This window comes from Mustelus asterias, chromosome 3, assembly GCF_964213995.1.
Source record: "Mustelus asterias chromosome 3, sMusAst1.hap1.1, whole genome shotgun sequence".
Classification (NCBI taxonomy): Eukaryota; Metazoa; Chordata; class Chondrichthyes; order Carcharhiniformes; family Triakidae; genus Mustelus; species Mustelus asterias.
In genome coordinates this window covers 145934447-145956059 of record NC_135803.1, presented here as the reverse complement: position 1 = coordinate 145956059, position 21613 = coordinate 145934447, and the positions used below count along the sequence as shown (strand labels likewise).

At 47.6% G+C, this 21613-nt stretch overlaps 1 protein-coding gene across 2 annotated transcripts in view; it reads left to right on the top strand.

Moving 5' to 3' along the window:
• gnat1 (guanine nucleotide binding protein (G protein), alpha transducing activity polypeptide 1) overlaps positions 1–21613 on the top strand; it is a 69028-nt gene that overhangs the window by 41742 nt on the left and 5673 nt on the right. The window contains exons 1-7 of one of the 2 annotated variants that reach the window (XM_078209916.1): positions 4624–4645; positions 7551–7593; positions 10416–10557; positions 12896–13053; positions 15685–15813; positions 17276–17405; positions 18606–18759. In XM_078209916.1, the coding sequence (XP_078066042.1) occupies positions 7589–7593; positions 10416–10557; positions 12896–13053; positions 15685–15813; positions 17276–17405; positions 18606–18759 (718 nt within the window). In that variant the 5' untranslated portion in view covers positions 4624–4645; positions 7551–7588. Of the gene's footprint in view, positions 1–4623; positions 4646–7550; positions 7594–10415; positions 10558–12895; positions 13054–15684; positions 15814–17275; positions 17406–18605; positions 18760–21613 lie in introns of those variants that run through there. The other variant, XM_078209915.1, reaches the window with a different exon arrangement.

Here is a 21613-nt window from a genome sequence, read left to right as displayed (position 1 = left end):
GCTTCGACTTGCTTTGTTTCCTTTTCAGTTTTGATTTTAAACCCCTCCCTGTAAGACAGTGCTTGCCCTTTGAATCAGCCCACCCGCCCTGCAAAGCTGATTTCAGATCGAGATGGTGGTTGGTGCATTTCAATCAATTTGGCGGCACGGTGGCACACAGCACCAGGGACCCGGGTTCGAATCCCGGCTTGGGTCACTGTCTTTGTGGAGTTTGCACATTCTCCCCGCGTCCGTGTGGGTTTCTTCCAGATGTTCTGGTTTCCTCCCACAGTCCGAAAGACGTGCTGGTTAGGTGCATTGGGCCATGCTAAATTCTCCCTCAGTGTAACCCGAACAGGCACCGGAGTGTGGCAACTCGGGGATTTTCACAGTAACTTCATTGCAGTGTTAATGTAAGCCTACTTGTGACACTAATAAATAAACTTTAATCACATTTTCATTTGGGGGAGGTAGTGGCATTGTGGTTTTATCATTGGACGAAGAACCCAGACAGCCATGGTGATCCACTGAGGACCCGGATTCAAATCCCACCAAAGCAAATGGTGAAATTTGAATTCAATAAAAATCTGGTATTAAAAGTTTGATGATGACCATTGTCAATTGTTGTAAAAATCCATCTGGCTCGTTAATGTCCTTGAGGGGAAGGAAATCTGTTATCTTTACCTGGTCTGGCCTACATGTGATTCCAGACCCACACCAATGTGGTTGACTCTGAAAATGCCCTCTGAAATGGCTTAGCAAGCCACTCAGTTCAACTGGGATGAGCCCAGCCAGTGACACCCACATCGCATGAACTAATAAAGAAAAATTGTCCTTAGTTCACCCTGGGCTAAGGAAGGGAAAATATACAAGAGTTTCATCTCCTGATCGTTAGCCAGTGGATGTGGCTAATGTTGCCAACTGTGACTAATATGATTCCTGAGGTTTCATCACATGACCTTCCTGCCCCCTCCAGTCAGGCAACACATCCACCCTTGTGACTCCATCCCTTCCTGTGCCAATTGAAAAGCAAAAGAATTCATTACCCAATTGGACATCTGTCGCCAAACAATCTTTTTCAATATCTTAAATTTGGTGAAGTGAAATGCCCAAAGAAAATCACAGAAGAAAACAATTTCTCTTTAATGTCCTGGTGATTTTTCCCCAGGGTTGCAAGCTGCAGTGTCCTGTTCATTGATCCCTGGAGACTCCAGCCCAATCCAAGAGGGTTGGCAACCCTAGATTGGTTGTGAGTCAAAGGCCTCCCTGTGGCTTATATGAATAATAGCTGTTTGGACAAAAGCACCAAAGGATGACTGGCTGTTGGGTTATGTCCCCACGAGGAAGCCACCAACCTCAGGAAAAGAAGGGCCCCATTGCCCTCAGAAAGAATGAGAGCCATCGATACAATAAAGGACGGAAACCAACATCTCTAAGAGAGGAGGGGAAAGAACTGGGGAGAAAATTGGAGAAGTCACAAAGAGAAAAAAAGAAAGAAATCCTGTAGTCTGGAGCTTTATTTAATTTAAAAGTTTAACGTTTATTTATTAGTGTCACAAGTAGTCTTACATTAACACTGCAATTAAGTTACTGTGAAAATCCCCTAGTCGCCACACTCCGGCACCTGTTCGGGTACACTGAGGGAGAATTTAGCACAGCCAATGCACCCTAACCAGCATGTCCTTTGGACTGTGGGAGGAAACTGGAGCACCCAGAGGAAGCCCACGCAGACACGGGGAGAATGTGCAGACTCCGCATAGACAGTCACAAAAGTGCTGGAATCGAACCCGGGTCCCTGGTACTGTGAGGCAGCAGTGCTAACTACTGTGCCACCGTGCTGCCCCAATTTGTTCATGTGGGCTTCACTGGCTAGGCCAGCATTTATTGCCCATCCCTAATGGCCCTTGAGAAAGTGGTGGTGAGTTGCCATCTTGAACCGCGGCAGTCCATATGGTACACGCACAGTACCGGTAGGGGGGGATTCCAGGTCCCAGTATTTCTCCTTCCATTGTCTGTCTGAGGAAATGATGGAAACTTTCACCATGGCCCAAGAAATTGAGAAACAGGTGACTTCACTAGAACCACTGCACAGGGGAATCGCTCAGTTTGGAAATTCATAATTCCCCTGACATCTTATGGTCAACATAGAGAGTAGGAGCAGGAGTAGGCCATTCGACCCTTTGAGCCTGCAACACCATTCAACAGGATCATGGCTGATCCTCTATCTCAACTTCATACTCACGTTCTCTCCCCATATCCCTTGGCACCTTTAATCTAGAAATCTATCTATTTCCTTCTTAAATATATTCAGGGACTTAGTCTCTGCAGCCTTCTGTGGTAGAGAATTTCACAGGTTCACCACCCGCTGAGTGAATACATTTCTCCTCATCTCAGTCCTAAATGGCCTACCCTGTATCCCCAGACTGTACCCTGTCTTCTAGACCCCTGAGCCCAAAGAAACATCATCCCCGCATCCTGTCTGTCCAACCCTGTCAGAATTTTATACCTTTCATTGAAATCCCCTCTTCTAAAAATTCCAGTGAATACTTGTCCAACCAACCCAACCTCTCCTTATACGACAATCCTGCCATCCCAGGAATTGGTCAACCTTCGCAGCACTCCCTCTATGGCAAGTATATCCTTTCTTAGGTAAGGATGCCAAAACTGCACCTCTTTTGCTGACTGCTGAATTACTCCCAATCCTCAGGCTTGCTACTTTCTCAAGCAACTTTATACGGCTCCTACATTTTCTGGCAATGACTCCTGATATGGTTAAGACTGGTTAATCGAGATGTAGGTCATCTCAGAGTGCCTGCAAAATCCATAATAAAAAACAAAATGCTGTAGATACTGGAAATCTGAAATAATAAAGCTTTGGAAAAACTCAGCAGGTCAGGCAGCACCTGTGGAGAGAGGAACAGAGTTAATGTTTTGGGTCCAATATGAATCTTCTTCAAAACCCATCACACCTATGGGTGGCACAGTGGTTAGCACTGCTGCCTCACAGCGCCAGGGACCCCGGGTTCAATTCCAGCCTTGGGTCACTGTCTGTGTGGAGTTTGCACGTTCTCTCCTTGTCTGCGTAGATTTCCTCCGGGTGCTCCGGTTTCCTCCCACAGTCCAAAGATGTGTGGGTTAGGTGGATTGGCCATGCTAAATTGCCCCTTAGAACAAAGAACAAAGAAAATTACAGCACAGGAACAGGCCCTTCGGCCCTCCAAGCCTGCACCGACCATGCTGCCCGACTGAACTAAAACCCTTCCGGGGACCATATCCCTCTATTCCCATCCTATTCATGTATTTGTCCAGACGCCCCTTAAAACTCACTGCTTCCACTACCTTCCCCGGCAGCGAGTTCCAGGCACCCACTACCCTCTGTGTAAAAAACTTAAGGTCAGGGGGACTAGCTAGGGTAAATGCATGGCGTTATGGGGATAGGGCCTGGGTGGGATTGTGGTCGGTGCAGACTCGTTGGGCCAAATGGCCTCCTTCTGCACTGAAGGATTCTATGATGATTCTATGGACCTCACAAATCCATACTGTGGTTACGCTGTCCTGAAACCATTACCTCTAAAAGAACAAATCACTGAACATTTCCCACTTCAGTTAATCACCCACTTACCCATGTTTTGCGCCCCAGACCAAGAACTGGAGCTCATAAAAGGAGCACTGCATTATAGGAGGTATCATATTTTAGACCTTAATCTGAGGCCCTATTTGTGAGATTCAGTTGCTTAAGCTAAATGAAGAACAGTTGGGAGTTCTCTGGTGTCTGGGACAACGTTCTTCCCTTCAACCAATAGCACTGAAAACAGATGAACTAATTTTTCTTCTCATTGAGGATGTTGGCTATGAGGAGAGGCTGAATAAACTAGGATTGTTTTCACTGGAAAGACGGAGGATGAGGGGAGACCTGATAGAGGTCTACAAAATTATGAGAGGCATCGACAGGGTGGATAATCAGAGGCTTTTTCCAAGAGTGTAAGTTTCAATTACAAGGGGACAAAGGTTCAAGGTGAGAGGGGGGAAAATGTAAGGGAGATGTGCGGGGGAAGTTTTTCACGCAGAGAGTGGTGGGTCCGTGGAACACGCTGCCAGAGGAGGTGAGGGAAGCAGGCACATGAGCAACATTTAAGAGGCAACAGGATGGGTGATGCGCGTTATCACACACGAGGCTTGAGATGCTCAGGAAATAAAGGCTTTTATTTGCTGTTACAACGAAGCTACTAAGTATATACACGATCCCAGACTGAGGGGTCCCAGACAGAGCAGTGACCTTTATACCTCTCCCAGGAGGCGGAGCCCGACTGGGATGTACCATAATAACTATAATACAAGGTGTAACAGCCCAACCCTAACCCCAACAGCAACAAGTAGAACAACCCATCCCTAACCCCAACAGCAACATATATACATACTTGTAGTACTGGCCAGACCCTGGCTCAGTACTATCTAGTGGGAACCAACGATGGTTCACCACAATGGGTACATGAATAGGGAGGGAATAGAGGGACACGGTCTGAGAAAGGGCAAAAGGCTTTTTTTAGTTTAATTAGGACATCACTGTCTGTGTGGAGTTTGCACATTCTCCTCGTGTCTGCGTGGGTTTCCTCCGGGTGCTCCGGTTTCCTCCCACAGTCCAAAGATGTGCGGGTTAGGTTGATTGGCCATGCTAAAATTGCCCCTTAGTGTCCTGGGATGCGTAGATTAGAGGGATTAGCGGGTAAAATATGTAGGGATATGGGGGTAGGGCCTGGGTGGGATTGTGGTCGGTGCAGACTCGATGGGCCGAATGGCCTCTTTCTGTACTGTAGGGTTTCTATGATTTCTATGATCACGATCGGCACAGCTTGAAGGGCAGGAGGGCCTGTTCCTGTGCTGTATTTTTCTTTGTTCTTTGATTTTTATATTGCCACTTGTGTATCTAAAATTGTTGTTGCATCGGAGTAGAAACTGCTTGTCAAATAAATGCATTGGAAATGAAGTGCTTTGAGATGTTTCTAAGAATATGCGAGTCTTTCCAACCTAAATATTTAATCTAACCTGATGCTACTATGCCACTTAGTGGATGAATTCAGCAACAGTGTCGACCCTGTGTTTGCACCTTGTATCAATAATTGCAAACATGACACTTTGCGTATCCAAATATCGTGCATCTGTTTTTGATGGGAAAGATCGGACCTGCCTTTCCTGTCTCGGGGCTTCACGAGCCACAACGACGCGATCAGTTTCTCTCCCTCCACAGCCAACTCCAGCTCACTCAAGAATCTCAACCACAACTTAGAAAAATACCCAATATACTCAAATGGATGTGATATAATGACCCAGGCATAAAAGCAAATTACTGCGGATGCTGGAATCTGAAACCAAAAGAGAAAATGCTGGAAAATCTCAGCGGGTTTGGCAGCATCTGTAAGGAGAGAAAAGAGCTGACGTTTCCAGTCCAGACGACCCTTTGAGAAAGGGTCATCTGGACTCGAAACGTCAGCTCTTTTCTCTCCTTACAGATGACCCAGGCATTATGGGCCAGTGAGATGGCTTGGTGCCCCATTGAGTGGGCGCCAAGCACCATTGGAATAAGTGGGAGGTTCTCCCATCCAAGCTGGCATAGCCAACATAAGATCAGTCAGTGCCCTCCAACAAGCAATTCCTTGTGTAAAGCATTTAAGCCTTCTCAACAAAATAAGGCACCTCATAGATGTAAATTATTCATCATTGTAGCGTGTAACAGAGGCTGGACCAGAGAAAATCAAATACTGCCTAAAAAAGAACTGACTCCTTTCTAATGGTCTGTGTTTTGATATATAAATTGTTATATTACACGAACATGGGAGAGTTTGGGAGAAATGCATGACAGAAAATATGTATTTGAAGGGATAATTTGCCACAATATTGGTGGTTGTGTCTGATGGTGTTTCCGAGGGAAGTGAAAGGTGGACGTCTCAATACAGCTGCCAACACTCTGAAAGTGGTGCTTACCGGAGAGATTTCTGTCACTTACCTCACTGTTGCCGCAGTGTTTCCCTTTGCTGGGCATGTTTTCCAGCAGAGAGTGCAGGCCGGCAACAGGGCAACTGGACCCAAGCTCTTTGCCAGCAATGCCCTATGACAGGTGGTCAAGCGATGAACAAGAGTGAGCCGGGGTTTGGTGGACTTTTCTTCTTGCAGCCCTGGTTTGAGGCTCATTGTGTCCAGCCAGCCAATGAAGTAGATGCCACAGCAATTACTGTGCCAACAAAGACTGCTAACAAGACTGCTAAGATGGAGTGACTGGATCTCATTGTCACATTTCGTTTCCAGATGGCATATTGAAGCCACCTAGGGGCAGAATGTAGTTACTGCATCATTTGTTTCTTCATTCACTGGATGTGGGCACCACTGGCAAGAATCATAAAAACCCCACAGTGCAGAAGGAGGCCATTCGGCCCATCGAGTCTGCACTGACAACAATGCCACCTAGGCCCTATCCCCGTAACCCCAACATATCTCTCTAACCTATGCATCCCTGGACACTAAGGGGCAATTTAGCACAGCCGATGCATCCAACCTGCACATCTTTGGTCTGTGGGAGGAAACCACCGGAGGACCCGGAGGAAACCCACGCAGACACGGGGAGAATGTGCAAACTCCATACAGGCAGTGACCCAAGCTGGGAATTGAACCCAGGTCTCTGGAGCTGTGAGGCAGCAGTGCTAACCACTTTTTTTTTTAGTTACATCCAATCAAAAACCAAATTGGTCCAGTCAAAGTCCCTACAAGAGAGACATTACAGATCCAAGCCGACAAGACAGGCTCCTCTTTTCCTGTCTTGGGCTCGATCAACAAGATCCAAGCTGATAGGAGCCGGCATTGCACCCCCTCCAGTGCTTGATCCGAGCTTCATCTTAGCCAAAAGGCCGAGATGGCATTTTAAACCGCTGTGCCACCGTGCCACCCAAGGCCAGCATTTGTTGCCCATCCCAAATTGCCCTTCAACTGAGTGGCAGTTAAGAGTCAACCGCATTACTGTGGGTCTGGAGTCACATGTAGGCCAGACCAGGTAAGGACAGCAGATTCCCTTTCCCAAAGGACACGAGTTGAACCAGATTTTTTTTTTATGATAATCGACAATGGATTCATGGTCATCATTAGACTTTTAAGCCCAGATTTTTGCTTTAGATTGAATTCAAATTTCAGCGTCCGCCATGGTGGGATTCGAACCTGGGTCCCCAGGGCGTATCCAGTGGCAATATCACTGCATCACCTCCCCTGTCATTATTTGGTTGAAATTGGCTGAACAAGATTAAGGTAAACCTCTGAAGTGGAGAAAAGTGGAGGGATGTGGGGAAAGGGACAGAGAGTGAGATGAGCTAAATTGTTCTTACAGAGAAGTGGTCCAGACTCGATGGGCTGAATGGCTCATTCTATAATGTTAACTGCCTTATGTTTAATCTGCTGCCTTTGGTTCCTCGCTACTGGAAGGCTCGATCTACTCTATCCAATGCTTACATACTTTTAAGTACTTCTGCTTCTCCTGTAACCCGAGCAACTACAATGGAAAAACTAACCCAACGACATCTCTTCTCTTCCAGGTGCTGGGGAATCTGGCAAGAGCACGATTGTCAAGCAGATGAAGTAGGTTGTTTGGCTTATTTCTTTTGAAAGAATGTTATTGTTCCCTTGGTAACAGATAAAGGTCATACTGGCATGGCAGTGTCTCGCTTCAATGTCCAGCAAGAACGTAACTGCTGGTGTTACTGGGAGGCACAGGGGAAGAAATTAGACACTCAGGGTGGGATTTTCCAGCCACGCTCACCCCAAAACTGGAAAATCCCACCCGAGGTCAATGGACTTTTGCATGGTCCACCTCTGCCCCCCACTCCTCCCCCCACTCGACATCCCCCACCCCCACCCCCCACCCCCACCTCCCCCCACCCACCCCCACCCCCACCCCCTATGATTTGGCAGCGGGCAGGGTGGGAAAATTCCCCTCAGTCTGACTTTCCAATCCAGATGTGGCCAGTTTCAATATGCGTTACACTAAAGGTTACAGTTCTTCAGCTTTGCCATCCTCCTTTCACTGTGGATTTCTGCGCTCTCTTTGCAGACGGATAGATTATTTGATTTAGGGTGGGGACAATTTCTGGGTCTTGCAACAGCCCCTCATTGACTCAGCGCCTAAGGCCTGGGTGAATGCGTGCTGTCCAATTATGGATGATGGGTCCCACCCTGAGAGATTGGCAGCCCTAACAACCAAAGTAAGGCTATTAATGTTGATAAGACAGAAAGGCTGCCTCAGAGTTATGTCCAGATGTCCAGGTTAGGTGGATTTGCCATGCTAAACTTCTCCTTAGTGTCCAAAGATGTACAGGGGAGGTAGATTGGCCATGCTAAACTGCCCCTCAGAGTCCAAAGATGTGCAGGGGAGGTGGATTTGCCATGCTAAACTTCTCTTTAGTGTCCAAAGATGTGTAGTTTAGGTGGATTAGTCATGCTAAATTTCCCCTCAGTGTCCAAAGATATCTAGGTTGGGTGGATTGGCCATGCTAAATTGATCTTTAGTGTCGAAAGATGTGTAGTTTAGGTGGATTGGTCATACTAAGTTGCTCCTTAGTGTCCAAGGATGTTGGTAGTTTAGGTGGATTAGCCATAGTAAATGCACGGGGTTATGGGGATAAGGCGGAGGGGAGGGCCTGGGTGCGATGCTCTTTCGGAGGGTCGGTGTAGACTTGATGGGCCGAATGGCCTCTTTCTGCACTATAAGGATTTTATGGTTCAAGGTGAAGGCCACAGAAGACTTTTTAATACAAATGACTACGGACACCAGATTTGGTGGGGAATCCTATACACAGGGTGGCCTAACCATCTAGCAAGATGTGGCCACAGGATGGATGAGAGAGGTGAAGGGATTAAAAAGGTTATTTGGAGTGTTGGCTCTCAAGAGCCAGCAGGGGGCAGTCTCTACGCATTGGCTCAGATTCGGCCTCCGTGAGGGGTCCCTCCTGCCAACTGGAAAATTCTAAGTGACGGCTGCCCAGTGCTGTAAAACAATTCCGCTGGTCGCTTGTGGACAGGAGTAGCTGACACCCTCTGACAACTGAAAAACAAAAATCATGTTTGAAAGAGATCCACTCTTAAAGTAGCCCATTGGTGGGAAGGTGCCGGCAAATCAGAACGCAGCTCTCCCCAAGGTCAAAGTTCCTGCCTTAAAGGTCCCACCTCCAAAACACATATCCAAAATTCTACCTTCCATCTGAGTGGGACATGAGAATCAGTGGAACTTGATTAGAAATAATTTTTATTTGCCATTCTGATCAGTTCATTGAATTACAATCCAAAAAAGCACAAAATCAAACCGTAAACCAATAGCAACAAATATAAAATAATCTACTTTCCATGACTCCGAGGTACAGAGTATAATGTCCTAAACAGAATAACCGAGAGCTTTCCAATACTTCTGCCACCCAGTTTATTGATATTAAACAGTTCCTGTTTGTAAACCACATGCAATTTAAGAGTTTATTCATTTATTTATTTATTACTGTCACAAGTAAGGCTTACATTAACACTGCAATGAAGTTACTGTGAAAATCCCCTCGTTGCCACACTCCGGCGCCTGTTTGGGTACCCTGAGGGAGAATTTAGCATGGCTAATGCACCTAACTAACACGTCTTTCGGACTGTGGGAGGAAACTGGAGCAGTCGGAGGAAACCCACTCAGACACGGGGAGAATGTGCAGACTCCACACAGACAGTCACCCAAGCCAGGAATCAAATCCAGCTCCCTGGCGCTGTGAGGCAGCAGTGCTATCCAGTGTCGCCCTCATGATGTTTCCAATCTCCAGGTCTCCCCTCTTCATTTGTAGATTTGTACGTTTCCCTTGAGGAGATTGTGTGGTGTAGGCCGCAGCATCTCTGCCTCTGAACCCGGTTCTCTGGGTTCAAAACCCACCTCAGGACTTGATGGTCAAGGAAGATGTGTTGATGATGTGGACTAACAGGACCTGCAGATCCTTCCAACACACACAATGAGAGTGGGAGAGATTCCTGCTCAGTTGTCTGATGGAAAGGAAGTTGGAGTCGGTGGCACAGTGATCAGCACTGCTGCCTCACAGCGCCAGGGACCCGGGTTCAATTCCCGGCTTGAGTCACTGTCTGTGCGGAGTCTGCACGTTCTCCTCGTGTCTGCTTGGGTTCCCTCCGGGTGCTCTGGTTTCCTCCCACAGTCCGAAAGATGTGCTGCTTAGGTGCATTGGCCGTGCTAAATTCTCTCTCAGTGTACCCGAAGAGGCGCCGGAGTGTGGCGACTAGGAGATTTTCACATTGACTTCATTGCAGTGTTAATGTAAGCCTACTGGTGACAATGATAAATATGTATTCGATGGGCTAAATGGGCTTCTCCTGCACTGTAGGGATTCTATGATTCTAAAATCCTTGTGTACTCTGTTGCTTGACAGAATTATTCACCAAGATGGCTACTCCCGTGAGGAATGTCTTGAGTTCATCAGCATCATCTACAGTAACACCTTGCAGTCTATGATGGCTATTGTCAAGGCAATGACCACACTCAGCATCGGATACGGAGACAGTGGCAGACAGGTCTGTGAAACCAGTGCACAGATTACAGACACAATCACACTATGAGCACCACAATCACACTGAGAATACAATCACAGAACGGCTACAGCACAGAAGGAGCCCACTCAATCTGTTGTGCCTGTGCTGGCTCTTTGTAAGAGTAATTCCATTTGACCCCACCCCAGCCTTTTCCCCATAGCCCCACAAATACTTTCTCCAAGATAATCAATCAATTCCCTTTTGAAAGTTGCAGTGAAGTTGTCTCCACTACACTCGACAGATCATTCCAGGTCCCAAGCATTCATTTCCTTCCTGGAGCCTCTGAGTCTTTTGCCACTCACCTTAAATTGTTCTCTGGTTCTCAATCCTTCTGACATAGAAACATAGAAACACAGAAGATAGGAGGAGGAGGCCATTTGGCCCTTCGAGCCTGCTCCACTATTCATCACAATCATTGTTGATTGTCCAACTCAATAGCCTAATCCTGCTTTCTCCCTATAACCTTTGATCCCATTCACCCCAAGTGCTGTACCCAGCCACCTCTTGAATACATTCAATGTTTTGGCATCAACTACTTCCTGTGGTAATGAATTCCACAGGCTCACCACTCTTTGGGTGAAGAAATGTCTCCTCATCTCCGTCCTAAATGGTCTACCCTGAATCCTCAGACTGTGACCCCTGGTTCTGGACTCCCCCACCATCGGGAACATCCTCCCTGCATCCACTCTGTCTAGTCCTGTTAGAATTTTATAAGTCTCTATGATATTCCCTCATTCGTCTGAACTCCAGCGAAAACAATCCTAACCCAGTCAATCTCTCCTCATACATCAGTCCCGCCATCCCCGGAATCAGCCTGGTAAACCTTCGCTGCACTCCCTCGAGAGCAAGAACATCCTTCCTCAGAAAAGGAGACTAAAACTGCACACAATACTCCAGGTATGGCCTCACTAAGGCCCTGTATAATTGCAACAACACATCCCTGCTCCTGTACTCGAAACCTCTCGCTATGAAGACCAACATACCATTTGCCTTCTTTACCGCCTGCTGCACCTGCATGCTTACCTTCAGCAACCGGTGCATGAGGACACCCAGGCCCAGCTGCACACTCCCCTCTCCCAATTTACAGCCATTTGGGTAATAATTTGCCTCCTTGTTTTTGCTTCCAAAGTGAATAACCTCACACTTATCCCATCCCCATGTTAGAGGATTCCATGTGCAATGGGCTACAGACTGCATGGCTAACATCCTTCATGCTTCAAGTGACTGTTGCAGAGAGTGATTTATCACTGTGATGACAAAAAGGATGCCAGGGTTTTACTATTAGAAAGGATGTTTCTCCTTGTGGGAGAGACCAGAACTCGGACAAACTGTAGGAACCAGGGCTCTCTCTGTCAGGCAATACCTCAACATAGCTCTTCCCCACAGCAGCACGTCCGAAATAGGGAACTCGCTGCTCATGGTGCCAGCACTGAGCCACTTTCCCTGATGCAGCAAGTCCGAGGGCAGTGCTTTCATGGTGCGGCACGGTGGCACAGTGGTTAGCACTGTTGCCTCACAGCGCCAGGGACCCGGGTTCAATTCCGGCCTCGGGTCACTGTCTGTGTGGAGAACAAAGAACAAACAAAGAACAAAGAACAAAGAACAGTACAGCACAGGAAACAGGCCCTTCGGCCCTCCAAGCCTGTGCCGCTCCTTGGTCCAACTAGACCAATCGTTTGTATCCCTCCATTCCCAGGCTGCTCATGTGACTATCCAGGTAAGTCTTAAACGATGTCAGCGTGCCTGCCTCCACCACCCTACTTGGCAGCGCATTCCAGGCCCCCACCACCCTCTGTGTAAAAAACGTCCCTCTGATGTCTGAGTTATACTTCGCCCCTCTCAGCTTGAGCCCGTGACCCCTCGTGATTGTCACCTCCGACCTGGGAAAAAGCTTCCCACTGTTCACCCTATCTATACCCTTCATAATCTTGTATACCTCTATTAGATCTCCCCTCATTCTCCGTCTTTCCAAGGAGAACAACCCCAGTCTACCCTGGAGTCTGCACATTCTCCCCGTGTCTGCGTGGGCTTCCTCCGGGTGCTCCGGTTTCCTCCCACAGTCCAAAGGTGTGCGGATCAGGTGGATTGGCCATGCTAAATTGCCACTTGGTGTCAGGGGGACTAGGAGGGTAAATGCATGGGGTTATAAGGATAGGGCTTGAGTGGGATTGTTGTCAGTTCATGCTCGATGGGCCAAATGGCCTCCTTCTGCACTGTAGATTCCATGATTCTTGCTCCGACATTCCGTTCTGCGGTCATGGACTGAGCTCGTGGGGAAAAACCGGCAACAAATTCTTGTGAAATTCACTTTCCCCCACAGGATGACTCTCGCAAACTGATGCATCTAGCTGACACGATCGATGAGGGGACCATGCCAAATGAGCTGTACGAAATTATCAGTCGTCTCTGGAAGGACAGCGGCATCCAGGCCTGCTTCGACCGAGCCTCGGAGTACCAACTGAACGATTCTGCCGGCTAGTAGGTGGCTCCTTCTTTATTGTGTTAGCTCTGTAGCCAATCTGAGCCATGAATCTGGGCATGGAAAGAAGCAATTTAACAAGCCAAGCCAGGTCTCTGGCTCCAAACCGAGGGAAAAACTGACAATCTAGTTGTTAATTGCTGCAGGCAAAATGGCTGCTGTGTTTGCCATCAGAACCGCCCCAGCTGCACTCCGAAAGTGGGTTGTCGAGTGAACGCTTTGAGGTTTTCCCTGTGTCATTAGGCACTCTTTTGCCAATAGATGGCGAAGCTGTACTGTATTAAAACTCTGACAGCACAACAGCACCATCTGCCAGCAGTAAGCTGGTACTGCAGGAACAACAAATACATTTTTGATTCATTCAAGGAATGTGAGCAACCCTGGCAATGTTGCCCTTCAAGAAGGTGGTATGCCTTACTGTCCATCTGGTGCAGGTGCCCCCATAGGAGCAGTTCGTTACAACAGAGTGGTTTGCTCAGCCATCCCAGAGGACGACTAAGGGTCGACCACATTGCTGTGTGTTTTTACAACCATCAACAATAGTTTCATTAGATTTTTAATTCTAGATTTTAATTAAGCTCAAACTCCATCGGCCATGGGATTTGAACCCAGGCCTCCAAGGCATTACCTCAAGTCTCTAGATTATTAGTCGAGTGACAATGCCATTAGGCCACCTGTTAGTCCCCCTGACACGAAGGGGCAATTTAGCATGGCCAACCAACCTAACCCGCACATCTTTGGACTGTGGGAGGAAACCGGAGCACCTGGAGGAAACCCACGCAGACACGGAGAGAATGTGCAAATTCCACACAGACAGTGACCCGAGGCTGGAATTGAACCCAAGTCTATTCAAGGCACTTGAAGCAGCAGTGCTAACTACTGTGCCACGGTGCTGCCCCAGGGTAAGGACAGGGTAAGAATGTCCGATTTCCTTCCCTGAAAGACATTAGTGAACCAGATCGGGTTTTTTTTACAACATTCTGGTAGTTTCGTGATCACGATTAACAAGACTAGCTTTTTTATTTCAGATTTATTAATTTAATGTATTTAAATTCACCCAGTTGCCATGGTAGGATTTGAACCAGGGTATCTGTCACTATGCTACAGTGCCCTTGGATTAGATCAAATTAATCGCAATTTTAAAACACTGAGCAAAAAAGATTCCAAATGCGCCTTGCATTAGACAAAGAGTGACAAAAAGAATTGGGCATCAAACAGGAATTGGATTAGTGAAGTTGTTGAGTACAGGCAAAGCTGAGGTGGTTTTTAAAAAAATTTATACTCCATCCTTAAAGTTACAAAGCCAATGTGCAGAGTGGACCAGGCAAACCCGAACACATTCCTTGCTTGAGCCAATAATCAAATTCAAAATTATAATTGAACCCAATTCACAGTCCCCGAGAGAGAGACAAACAATATCCAAGTAATATCTGGAATTAAGAATCTATCGATGACCATGAAATCATTATCGATTGTCGGAAAAACCCAACTGGTTCACTAATGTCCTTTAGGGAAGGAAATCTGCCATCCCTACACTGTCTGGCCTACATGTGACTGCAGAGCTGCAGTAATGTGGGCGGCACGGTGGCACAGTGGTTAGCACTGCTACCTCACAGCGCCAGGGACCTGGGTTCGATTCCCGGCTTGGGTCACTGTCTGCGTGGAGTCTGCACGTTCTCCCCGTGTCTGCGTGAGTTTCCTCCGGGTGCTCCATTTTCCTCGCACAGCCCAAAGATGTGTGGGTTAGGTTGATTGGCCGTGATAAATTGTCCATCAGTGTCAGGGGGTAGACTCGATGGGCCAAATGGCCTCGTATAGGGAATCTATGAAGCTGACAGGATAAGGCAATGTGTCCCATCTTGGGCTCAATCTGATGCTTGATCTCAGCCAAAAGGCCAAGATGGTGAGTTTGGAGATGGGTTCAGAAGTAAAGAAAGAAGTTGTATTTATACAGCACCCTTCAAATCCCCAAGATGTCCCAAACTATTTTTAAATGGCAGTGACTAGATTGCACACAGCAAGGTGCCACTAATAGCAAGTGGAGTAAATGGCCAATTAATTTGCTAATGTCATTAGCAATGCCTCATCCTGTCAGTTTGGATCTGGTTTGTCCCTCGCATGATCTGGACACCTAAAAACTTGAGACTCTCGACCATTTCTACTTCATCCTCATTGATGTAGACAGGGGCACGTTCTCCTCTACGCTTCCTGAAGTTGATGACAATCTCCTTCGTTTTGTTGACATTGAGGGAGAGATTATTGTCACCACACCAGTTCACCAGATTCTCTATCTCATTCCTGTACTCATCATTGTTTGAGATCCGACCCACGGTGGTGTCATCAACAAACTTGAAAATCGAGTTGGAGGGGAATTTGGCCGCACAGTCAAAGGTTTACACACTCAGTCTCAATTTGATAGCCTTTGGTAGACAGAGCCAATCAAACATGTGGATAGTGAGACCGAGAGAGTTAGGGATAAAGCCAAAAAATGACATGCTTCAGACCAACAAGAATCAATAAGATCCCCCGTCCTGCCTTCCCCTTTCTCCGACCTTCCCTGAATTGTCAGCAGTTAATCTGATGTCTGGTTGCTGACTCTTGTTCCTTTTCTTCTCCTTTGACTGCTCCAGCTATCTCAATGACCTGGATCGAATTGTAAAGCCAGGGTATCTCCCCACTGAGCAAGACGTACTGCGTTCAAGAGTCAAAACCACCGGAATTATCGAGACCCAATTTGGATTAAAAGATCTCAACTTCAGGTATCGAGAATGGGGATGAATTTCGTTAACGTTCCCCAGTCTGCAAACCTATCCTAACTCAGCAAGCTAAGCTGCCATAAGCTTCTGTCTCAGAACTAAGGGGTTAAAAATAAGGGCTCTATTTAAATGGAGGTGAGGGGTATTGTTTTTTCCCCTCAGAGAGTTGCGAGTCTGTGGGACTCCCTTCCTCAGGGAGTGGTAGAAGCAGGGTCATAGAATCATAGAATCCCTACAGTGCAGAAGGAAGCCATTCGTCCCATCAAGCCTGCACCGACCATAATCCCACCCTATCCCCCTAAGCCTACATATTTACCCTGCTAATCCCCTTGATACCAAGGGGCAATTTAGCATGGCCAAAACAACCTAAACCACACATCTTTTGGACTGTGGGAGGGAACCAGAGCACCCAGAGGAAACTCACACTGACATGGGGAGAATGTGCAAACTCCACACAGACAGTGACTCGAGGCTGGAATCGAACCCAGGTCCCTGGCGCTGTGGGGCAGCAGTGCTAACCACTGTGTTACTGTGCCACCTACTGATGATGTCCACAAACTTGCAGAATGGGCGTGTAATTGACAAATGATATAACTCCACCCATGCCTCAATTACCCCCACCCCCCCCCAACACAATCCCCCACTACCACCATGGGACCCCCTTCCTCTGTCCCCCACCACCCATGGGACACTCCCTCCATCACCCCACAGGATGCCCCCCATCACCCCACAGGATGCCCCCCACTCCCGAGCTGCAAGGGACTACACCCCCTGACAGGAACTCCCCAGCTCACAGAACTCCCCCACCCCAATGGAGACCCTTCATTCCCCCACCCCTGGCCAGGCCTAAGCACCGCTCCGCCCACCCCCACCACCAGGGTCGGGCCCACCCAACCTGACAAGCCCTCAGTCCCACCCGTCGAGCGGGCGCACTAACCTTTACCCTGCCTTGTCAAGGACCTTTAACCTTAGTTGGTAAATAGCAGCCAGTGCAGTAACAAAGTGGTGGGGGTGTGGGGGGTGGTGACTTTTGCTTACCTAGGAATCGACAACCCTCAGCGCTGGCCACAGGGAGGCACTACACTGCCCAGATCTCACCTGGCCTGAGTCGGAAGGTTTGGTGAGTTAGGATCACCTGGATTCCAAAGGAAGAATTCCAAGCGGTGACGATCCGACTCCATTAGAAGTTACAGCCCATTATATAACAATTTAACTTAAAGCTAGTCAATGTTTGTTCCTTGTATGTTTGCCCAATTAAAAGTTTATTATCCTCTTTATCTCTTAATAACTGGAAATGCAGTTACACAGAATTATTTTACAAGTCATAGTTTGCCCTGAAGGGTCACGCTCCAAGCATTATCTTCATGGCTTTGTGACTTGGTGTACCTGGAGGCCTGGGCTGGAAGTGTGATGGAATGGAGTGTTTCTCACGTGATCAGTCAGTCTTCATTTTCTTTCTCCGCAGAATGTTTGACGTGGGTGGTCAACGCTCTGAACGCAAGAAATGGATCCACTGCTTTGAAGGCGTCACCTGCATTATCTTCATCGCTGCGCTCAGCGCTTACGATATGGTGCTGGTGGAAGATGACGAAGTGGTAAGTGGACCCGCACTCTGAAAGTGACCCTCACCTTTAATGTGAAACCGAGTGGGTGGGTGGATGGAAGCTGACAAATCACCCCCACCTCCGACCCTCACAGGTCCCACCGCAATCACCGAGGAAGCAAGTCTCCCTGCTAAAACCTCACAGCGATGTACAATGAGTGACCTTTGCATACATTTGCCGCATGCTGGGATCCTCATGGAATAAGAAATCTCACAATACCAGGTTAAAGTCCAACTGGTTTATTAAGTGCTACCAAATAAACCTGTTGGACTTTAACCTGGTGTTGTGAGACTTCTTACTGTGCCCACCCCAGTCCAACGCCGGCATCTCCACATCATCCTCATGGAGAGCTGCAACTGTTTACCAAAGTTATATAGACCATGAACTGACCAGGGATAACCATTAGATCCAGTAAGCTTCAGCCAACCAAGAGAGAGGATGAAAAGTAAAGAAAATGTTAATATCTTTAAATTAAACTTCAAGAAATGGTCACAGTTACATAGGAAATTAGGAGTCCTAAAACCAAGCAAAGCCTAATACAAGGAACATGTATTAAAATGAAGAGTAGGCCATTCAGCCCCTCGAACCTGTTCTGCTATTCAATTAGATAATGGCCAATCTGTACCTCAGTTGCTTAACTGTGTGATCTGCGGTCCTTAGAGTTTAAGTTTATTTATTAGTGTCACATGTAGGCTTACATTAACACTGCAATGAAGTTACTGTGAAAATCCCCTCGTTGCCACACTCCAGCGCCTGTTCGGGTACACTGAGGGAGAATTTAGCACGGCCAATCCACCTAACCAGCACGTCTTTCGGACCTTGGGAGGAAACTGGAACACCCAGAGGAAACCCACGCAGACACGGGGAGAACGTGCAGACTCCACACAGACAGTGACCCAGGCCAGAAACCGAACCCGGGAACTGAACCCGGGTCCCTGGCGTTGTGAGGCAACAGTACGAACCACTGTGCCACCGTGCCACAAATACCCTGCCTAACAAACATCTATCAAGGTCAATCTTAAAAAAGGTCCAGTTTTCCTTTAGGGAAGTGAGTTTTAGATTTCCACAGCTCCTTTGTGTGAATACATGCTTCTTGATCTCAGCCTTAAGGAGCCGAGTTCTAATTTCAATATTATTCCAAACTGGCTTGGCTTCTTTTCTGACTTATCGATCGCTCTTGGTGAATTACAGAACCGTATGCACGAGAGTCTGCATCTCTTCAACAGTATTTGTAACCATCGTTACTTCATCGCAACCTCCATTGTCCTCTTCCTCAACAAGAAGGACGTGTTCCAGGAGAAGATCAAGAAGACTCACTTGAGTATTTGCTTCCCAGACTACGATGGTCAGTGCAAATGTAACAGTTCATCATATTGTTGACAGGGCTTCAATTAAGTGAATCATGACGGGGTGGGGGTGGGGGGGGGGGGGGTGGTGAGGGGGCAGGCTCCTTAACAACTATCCACACACAGCTTACAAACACCATCTTGCAAACCTACAAATTCCAGTTCGCATTTAACTGATTGATAAACTGTATTGATGCAGCACTTATTGTCCAGGGAGTCTCTCGGAACTGTGGTACGCGATTGGTAATGTCGCACCATCCTGCCTACAAAACACACCAAAGAACGACACAGCCGTCGCGTATTTCCAGTCTACTGAAAACTATTCCCTTCAGTGTCAAATGCGGCTCAGTCACTGGCGCTTCCGGCTGAGTTAGAAGTTTCAGGTCAGTTCACGTCCCGCTCCAGAGATTTGAGGCGGACCCTCGCGTGCAGTCTCGTGGAGGCACTGTGCTGTGGGATGGGCCATTTTGGGATGCTGCCTTGACGCCCACTTGCCCTCCCAGGAGAATGTGAAGAATCCTGTGTGACATTACGTGGAAGATGAGCAGGCGGGTTTACCTCAGTGTCCTTCTGGGTCAATACCCATCCCTCACTCAACACCGCAAAGACAGATTGTATGGTCGTTGCCACACTGCTCTTTGTGGGAGCTTGCTGTGCACAAATAGGCTGCTGCATTTCCGACATTGTAAGTGGCGACACTTCTAGAGCATTTCCTTGGTTATGCAGCATTTTGGGATGTCCTGGGCCACAAAAGGCACTATAAAAATGCAAGTTTGTCCTTTTCCCAGCATGCTTTTGTGTCAATGTTTCCTATTGGAAAGCCACTTACTTTTAGACCAGAAACTACCCCTGAAACCATGTTGTGACTGCAATTTCCCATTGGGGATGTTCACAGAATACTACAGTGCAGAAGAGGCCCTTCAGCCCATCGAGTCTGCACCGACCCATGTAAGGCCCTGACCTGCCCATCTAATCCCACTTGCCAGCATATGGCTTTGAATGTTAAGGCGTGCCAAGTACTCATCCAGGTACTTTTTAAAGGATGTGAGGCATCCCGCCTCCACCACCCTCCCAGGCAGCGCATTCCAGACCGTCACCACCCTCTGGGTAAAACAATGTTTCCTCAAATCCCCCCTAAACCTCCCACCCCTCACTTTTAACTTGTGTCCCCTCGTAACTGAACTAAGGGGAACAGCTGCTCCCTATCCACCCTGTCCATGCCCCTCATAATCTGGAACACCTCAATGCTGGAAGATATCAGTTGCTGCTCCCAGTTCCCCAGCTCTGTGTTGTAGAGGAGCTTCAGCGTCCCGACAAGATTTCTCTCAGTTTTGCTATTTGCCCATACACAATATCACATTGATGTGGAGACAAGAACAACATGTTTGACTTTCAAATGAATTACACCCTGCATGTGCTAGACTTATTTACTGTGTAATACAAATCTCTATTCCCTGCAGATAATAATTACCTTCACTTCGATAAATGCTAGCCTTTTGGCATGTCTCTATACACGGTTTTGGGCAGGTGGCAGAGGTCAGTCTGTACTTCTCCCCCCTCGCTAACCACCCCCCCCATCCCCACACCCAAACATGTTTCCATTCCAAAACCCTCACCTGAAGTTATAAATGACACCGCAATCACCTGGATGTTCAAACCGCAACCTATTTACAGCACAGAAACAAGACATAATGTTTAAAGTTTATTTATTAGTGTCACAAGTAGGCTTACATTAACACAGCAATGAAGTTACTGTGAAAATCCCCTAGTCGCCACACTCCGCCACCTGTTCGGGTAACACTGAGGGAGAATTTAGCATGGCCAATGCACCTAACCAGCACGTCTTTCGGACTGTGGGAGGAAACCTGAGCACCCGGAGGAAACCCATGCAGACACGGGACGAACGTGCAAACTCCAAACAGACAGTCACCCAAACCAGGAATTGAACCTGGGACTCTGACGCTGTGAGGCACTGTGCCGCCATTGGGCCAATGGCTCAATGTCAGTGTTTATATTCCGCATGAGCCTCCTCTGAACCCTTTTTCATCTAAACCCCATCAACAGATCCTTCTATTCCTGCCTCTCTCATCTAACCATGGGTGGCACGATGGCACAGTCGTTAGCACTGCTGCCTCACAGCGCCAGGGGCCCGGGTTCAATTACCAGTTTGGGTCACTGTTTGTACAGAGCTTGCACATTCTCCCAGTGTCTGCGTGGGTTTCCTCTGGGTGCTCTGGTTTCCTCCCCCAAGGATGTGTGAGTTAGGTGGATTGGCTGTGCTAAATTGTCCCTTGGTGACAGGGGGACTAGCTAGGGTAAATGTATCGGGTGATGGGGATGGGGCCTGGGTGGGATTGTCGTTGGTGCAGACTCAATAGGCCAAATGGCCTCTTTCTGCGCTGAAGTATTCTATGGAACCTCCCCTTCAATGTATCTATGCTATTTGCCTGCACTGCGCCATGTTGCGGCATGTTCCACACGCTCACCACTCCACTGGTAAAGAAGTTTCTCCTGAATTCCCCATCGGGTTTACAGCAAATATCTTATATTTACGATCCTTAATTCTGGTCCCACTTGCAAGTGGAAACATCTTCTCCATGTCTCCCCTTTCAAACCCCTTCTTAATTTTGAAGACTTCCAATCGGTCGTTCCTCAGACTGCCCTTTTCTAGAGAAAAGGGCAAGGGACAGTTCACTCTTCCCTCTTAGTTCCGGTATCATTCGGGGTGAATCCTTTTTTTTTGCACCATCTCCAGTGCCCCTTGTGTCGTTTGTACAATAATAGAGACCTGAACTGTTCACAGTTCTCCAAGTGTGACCTCACCAAATTTAGTTCGGGAATCACTGTAAGGTT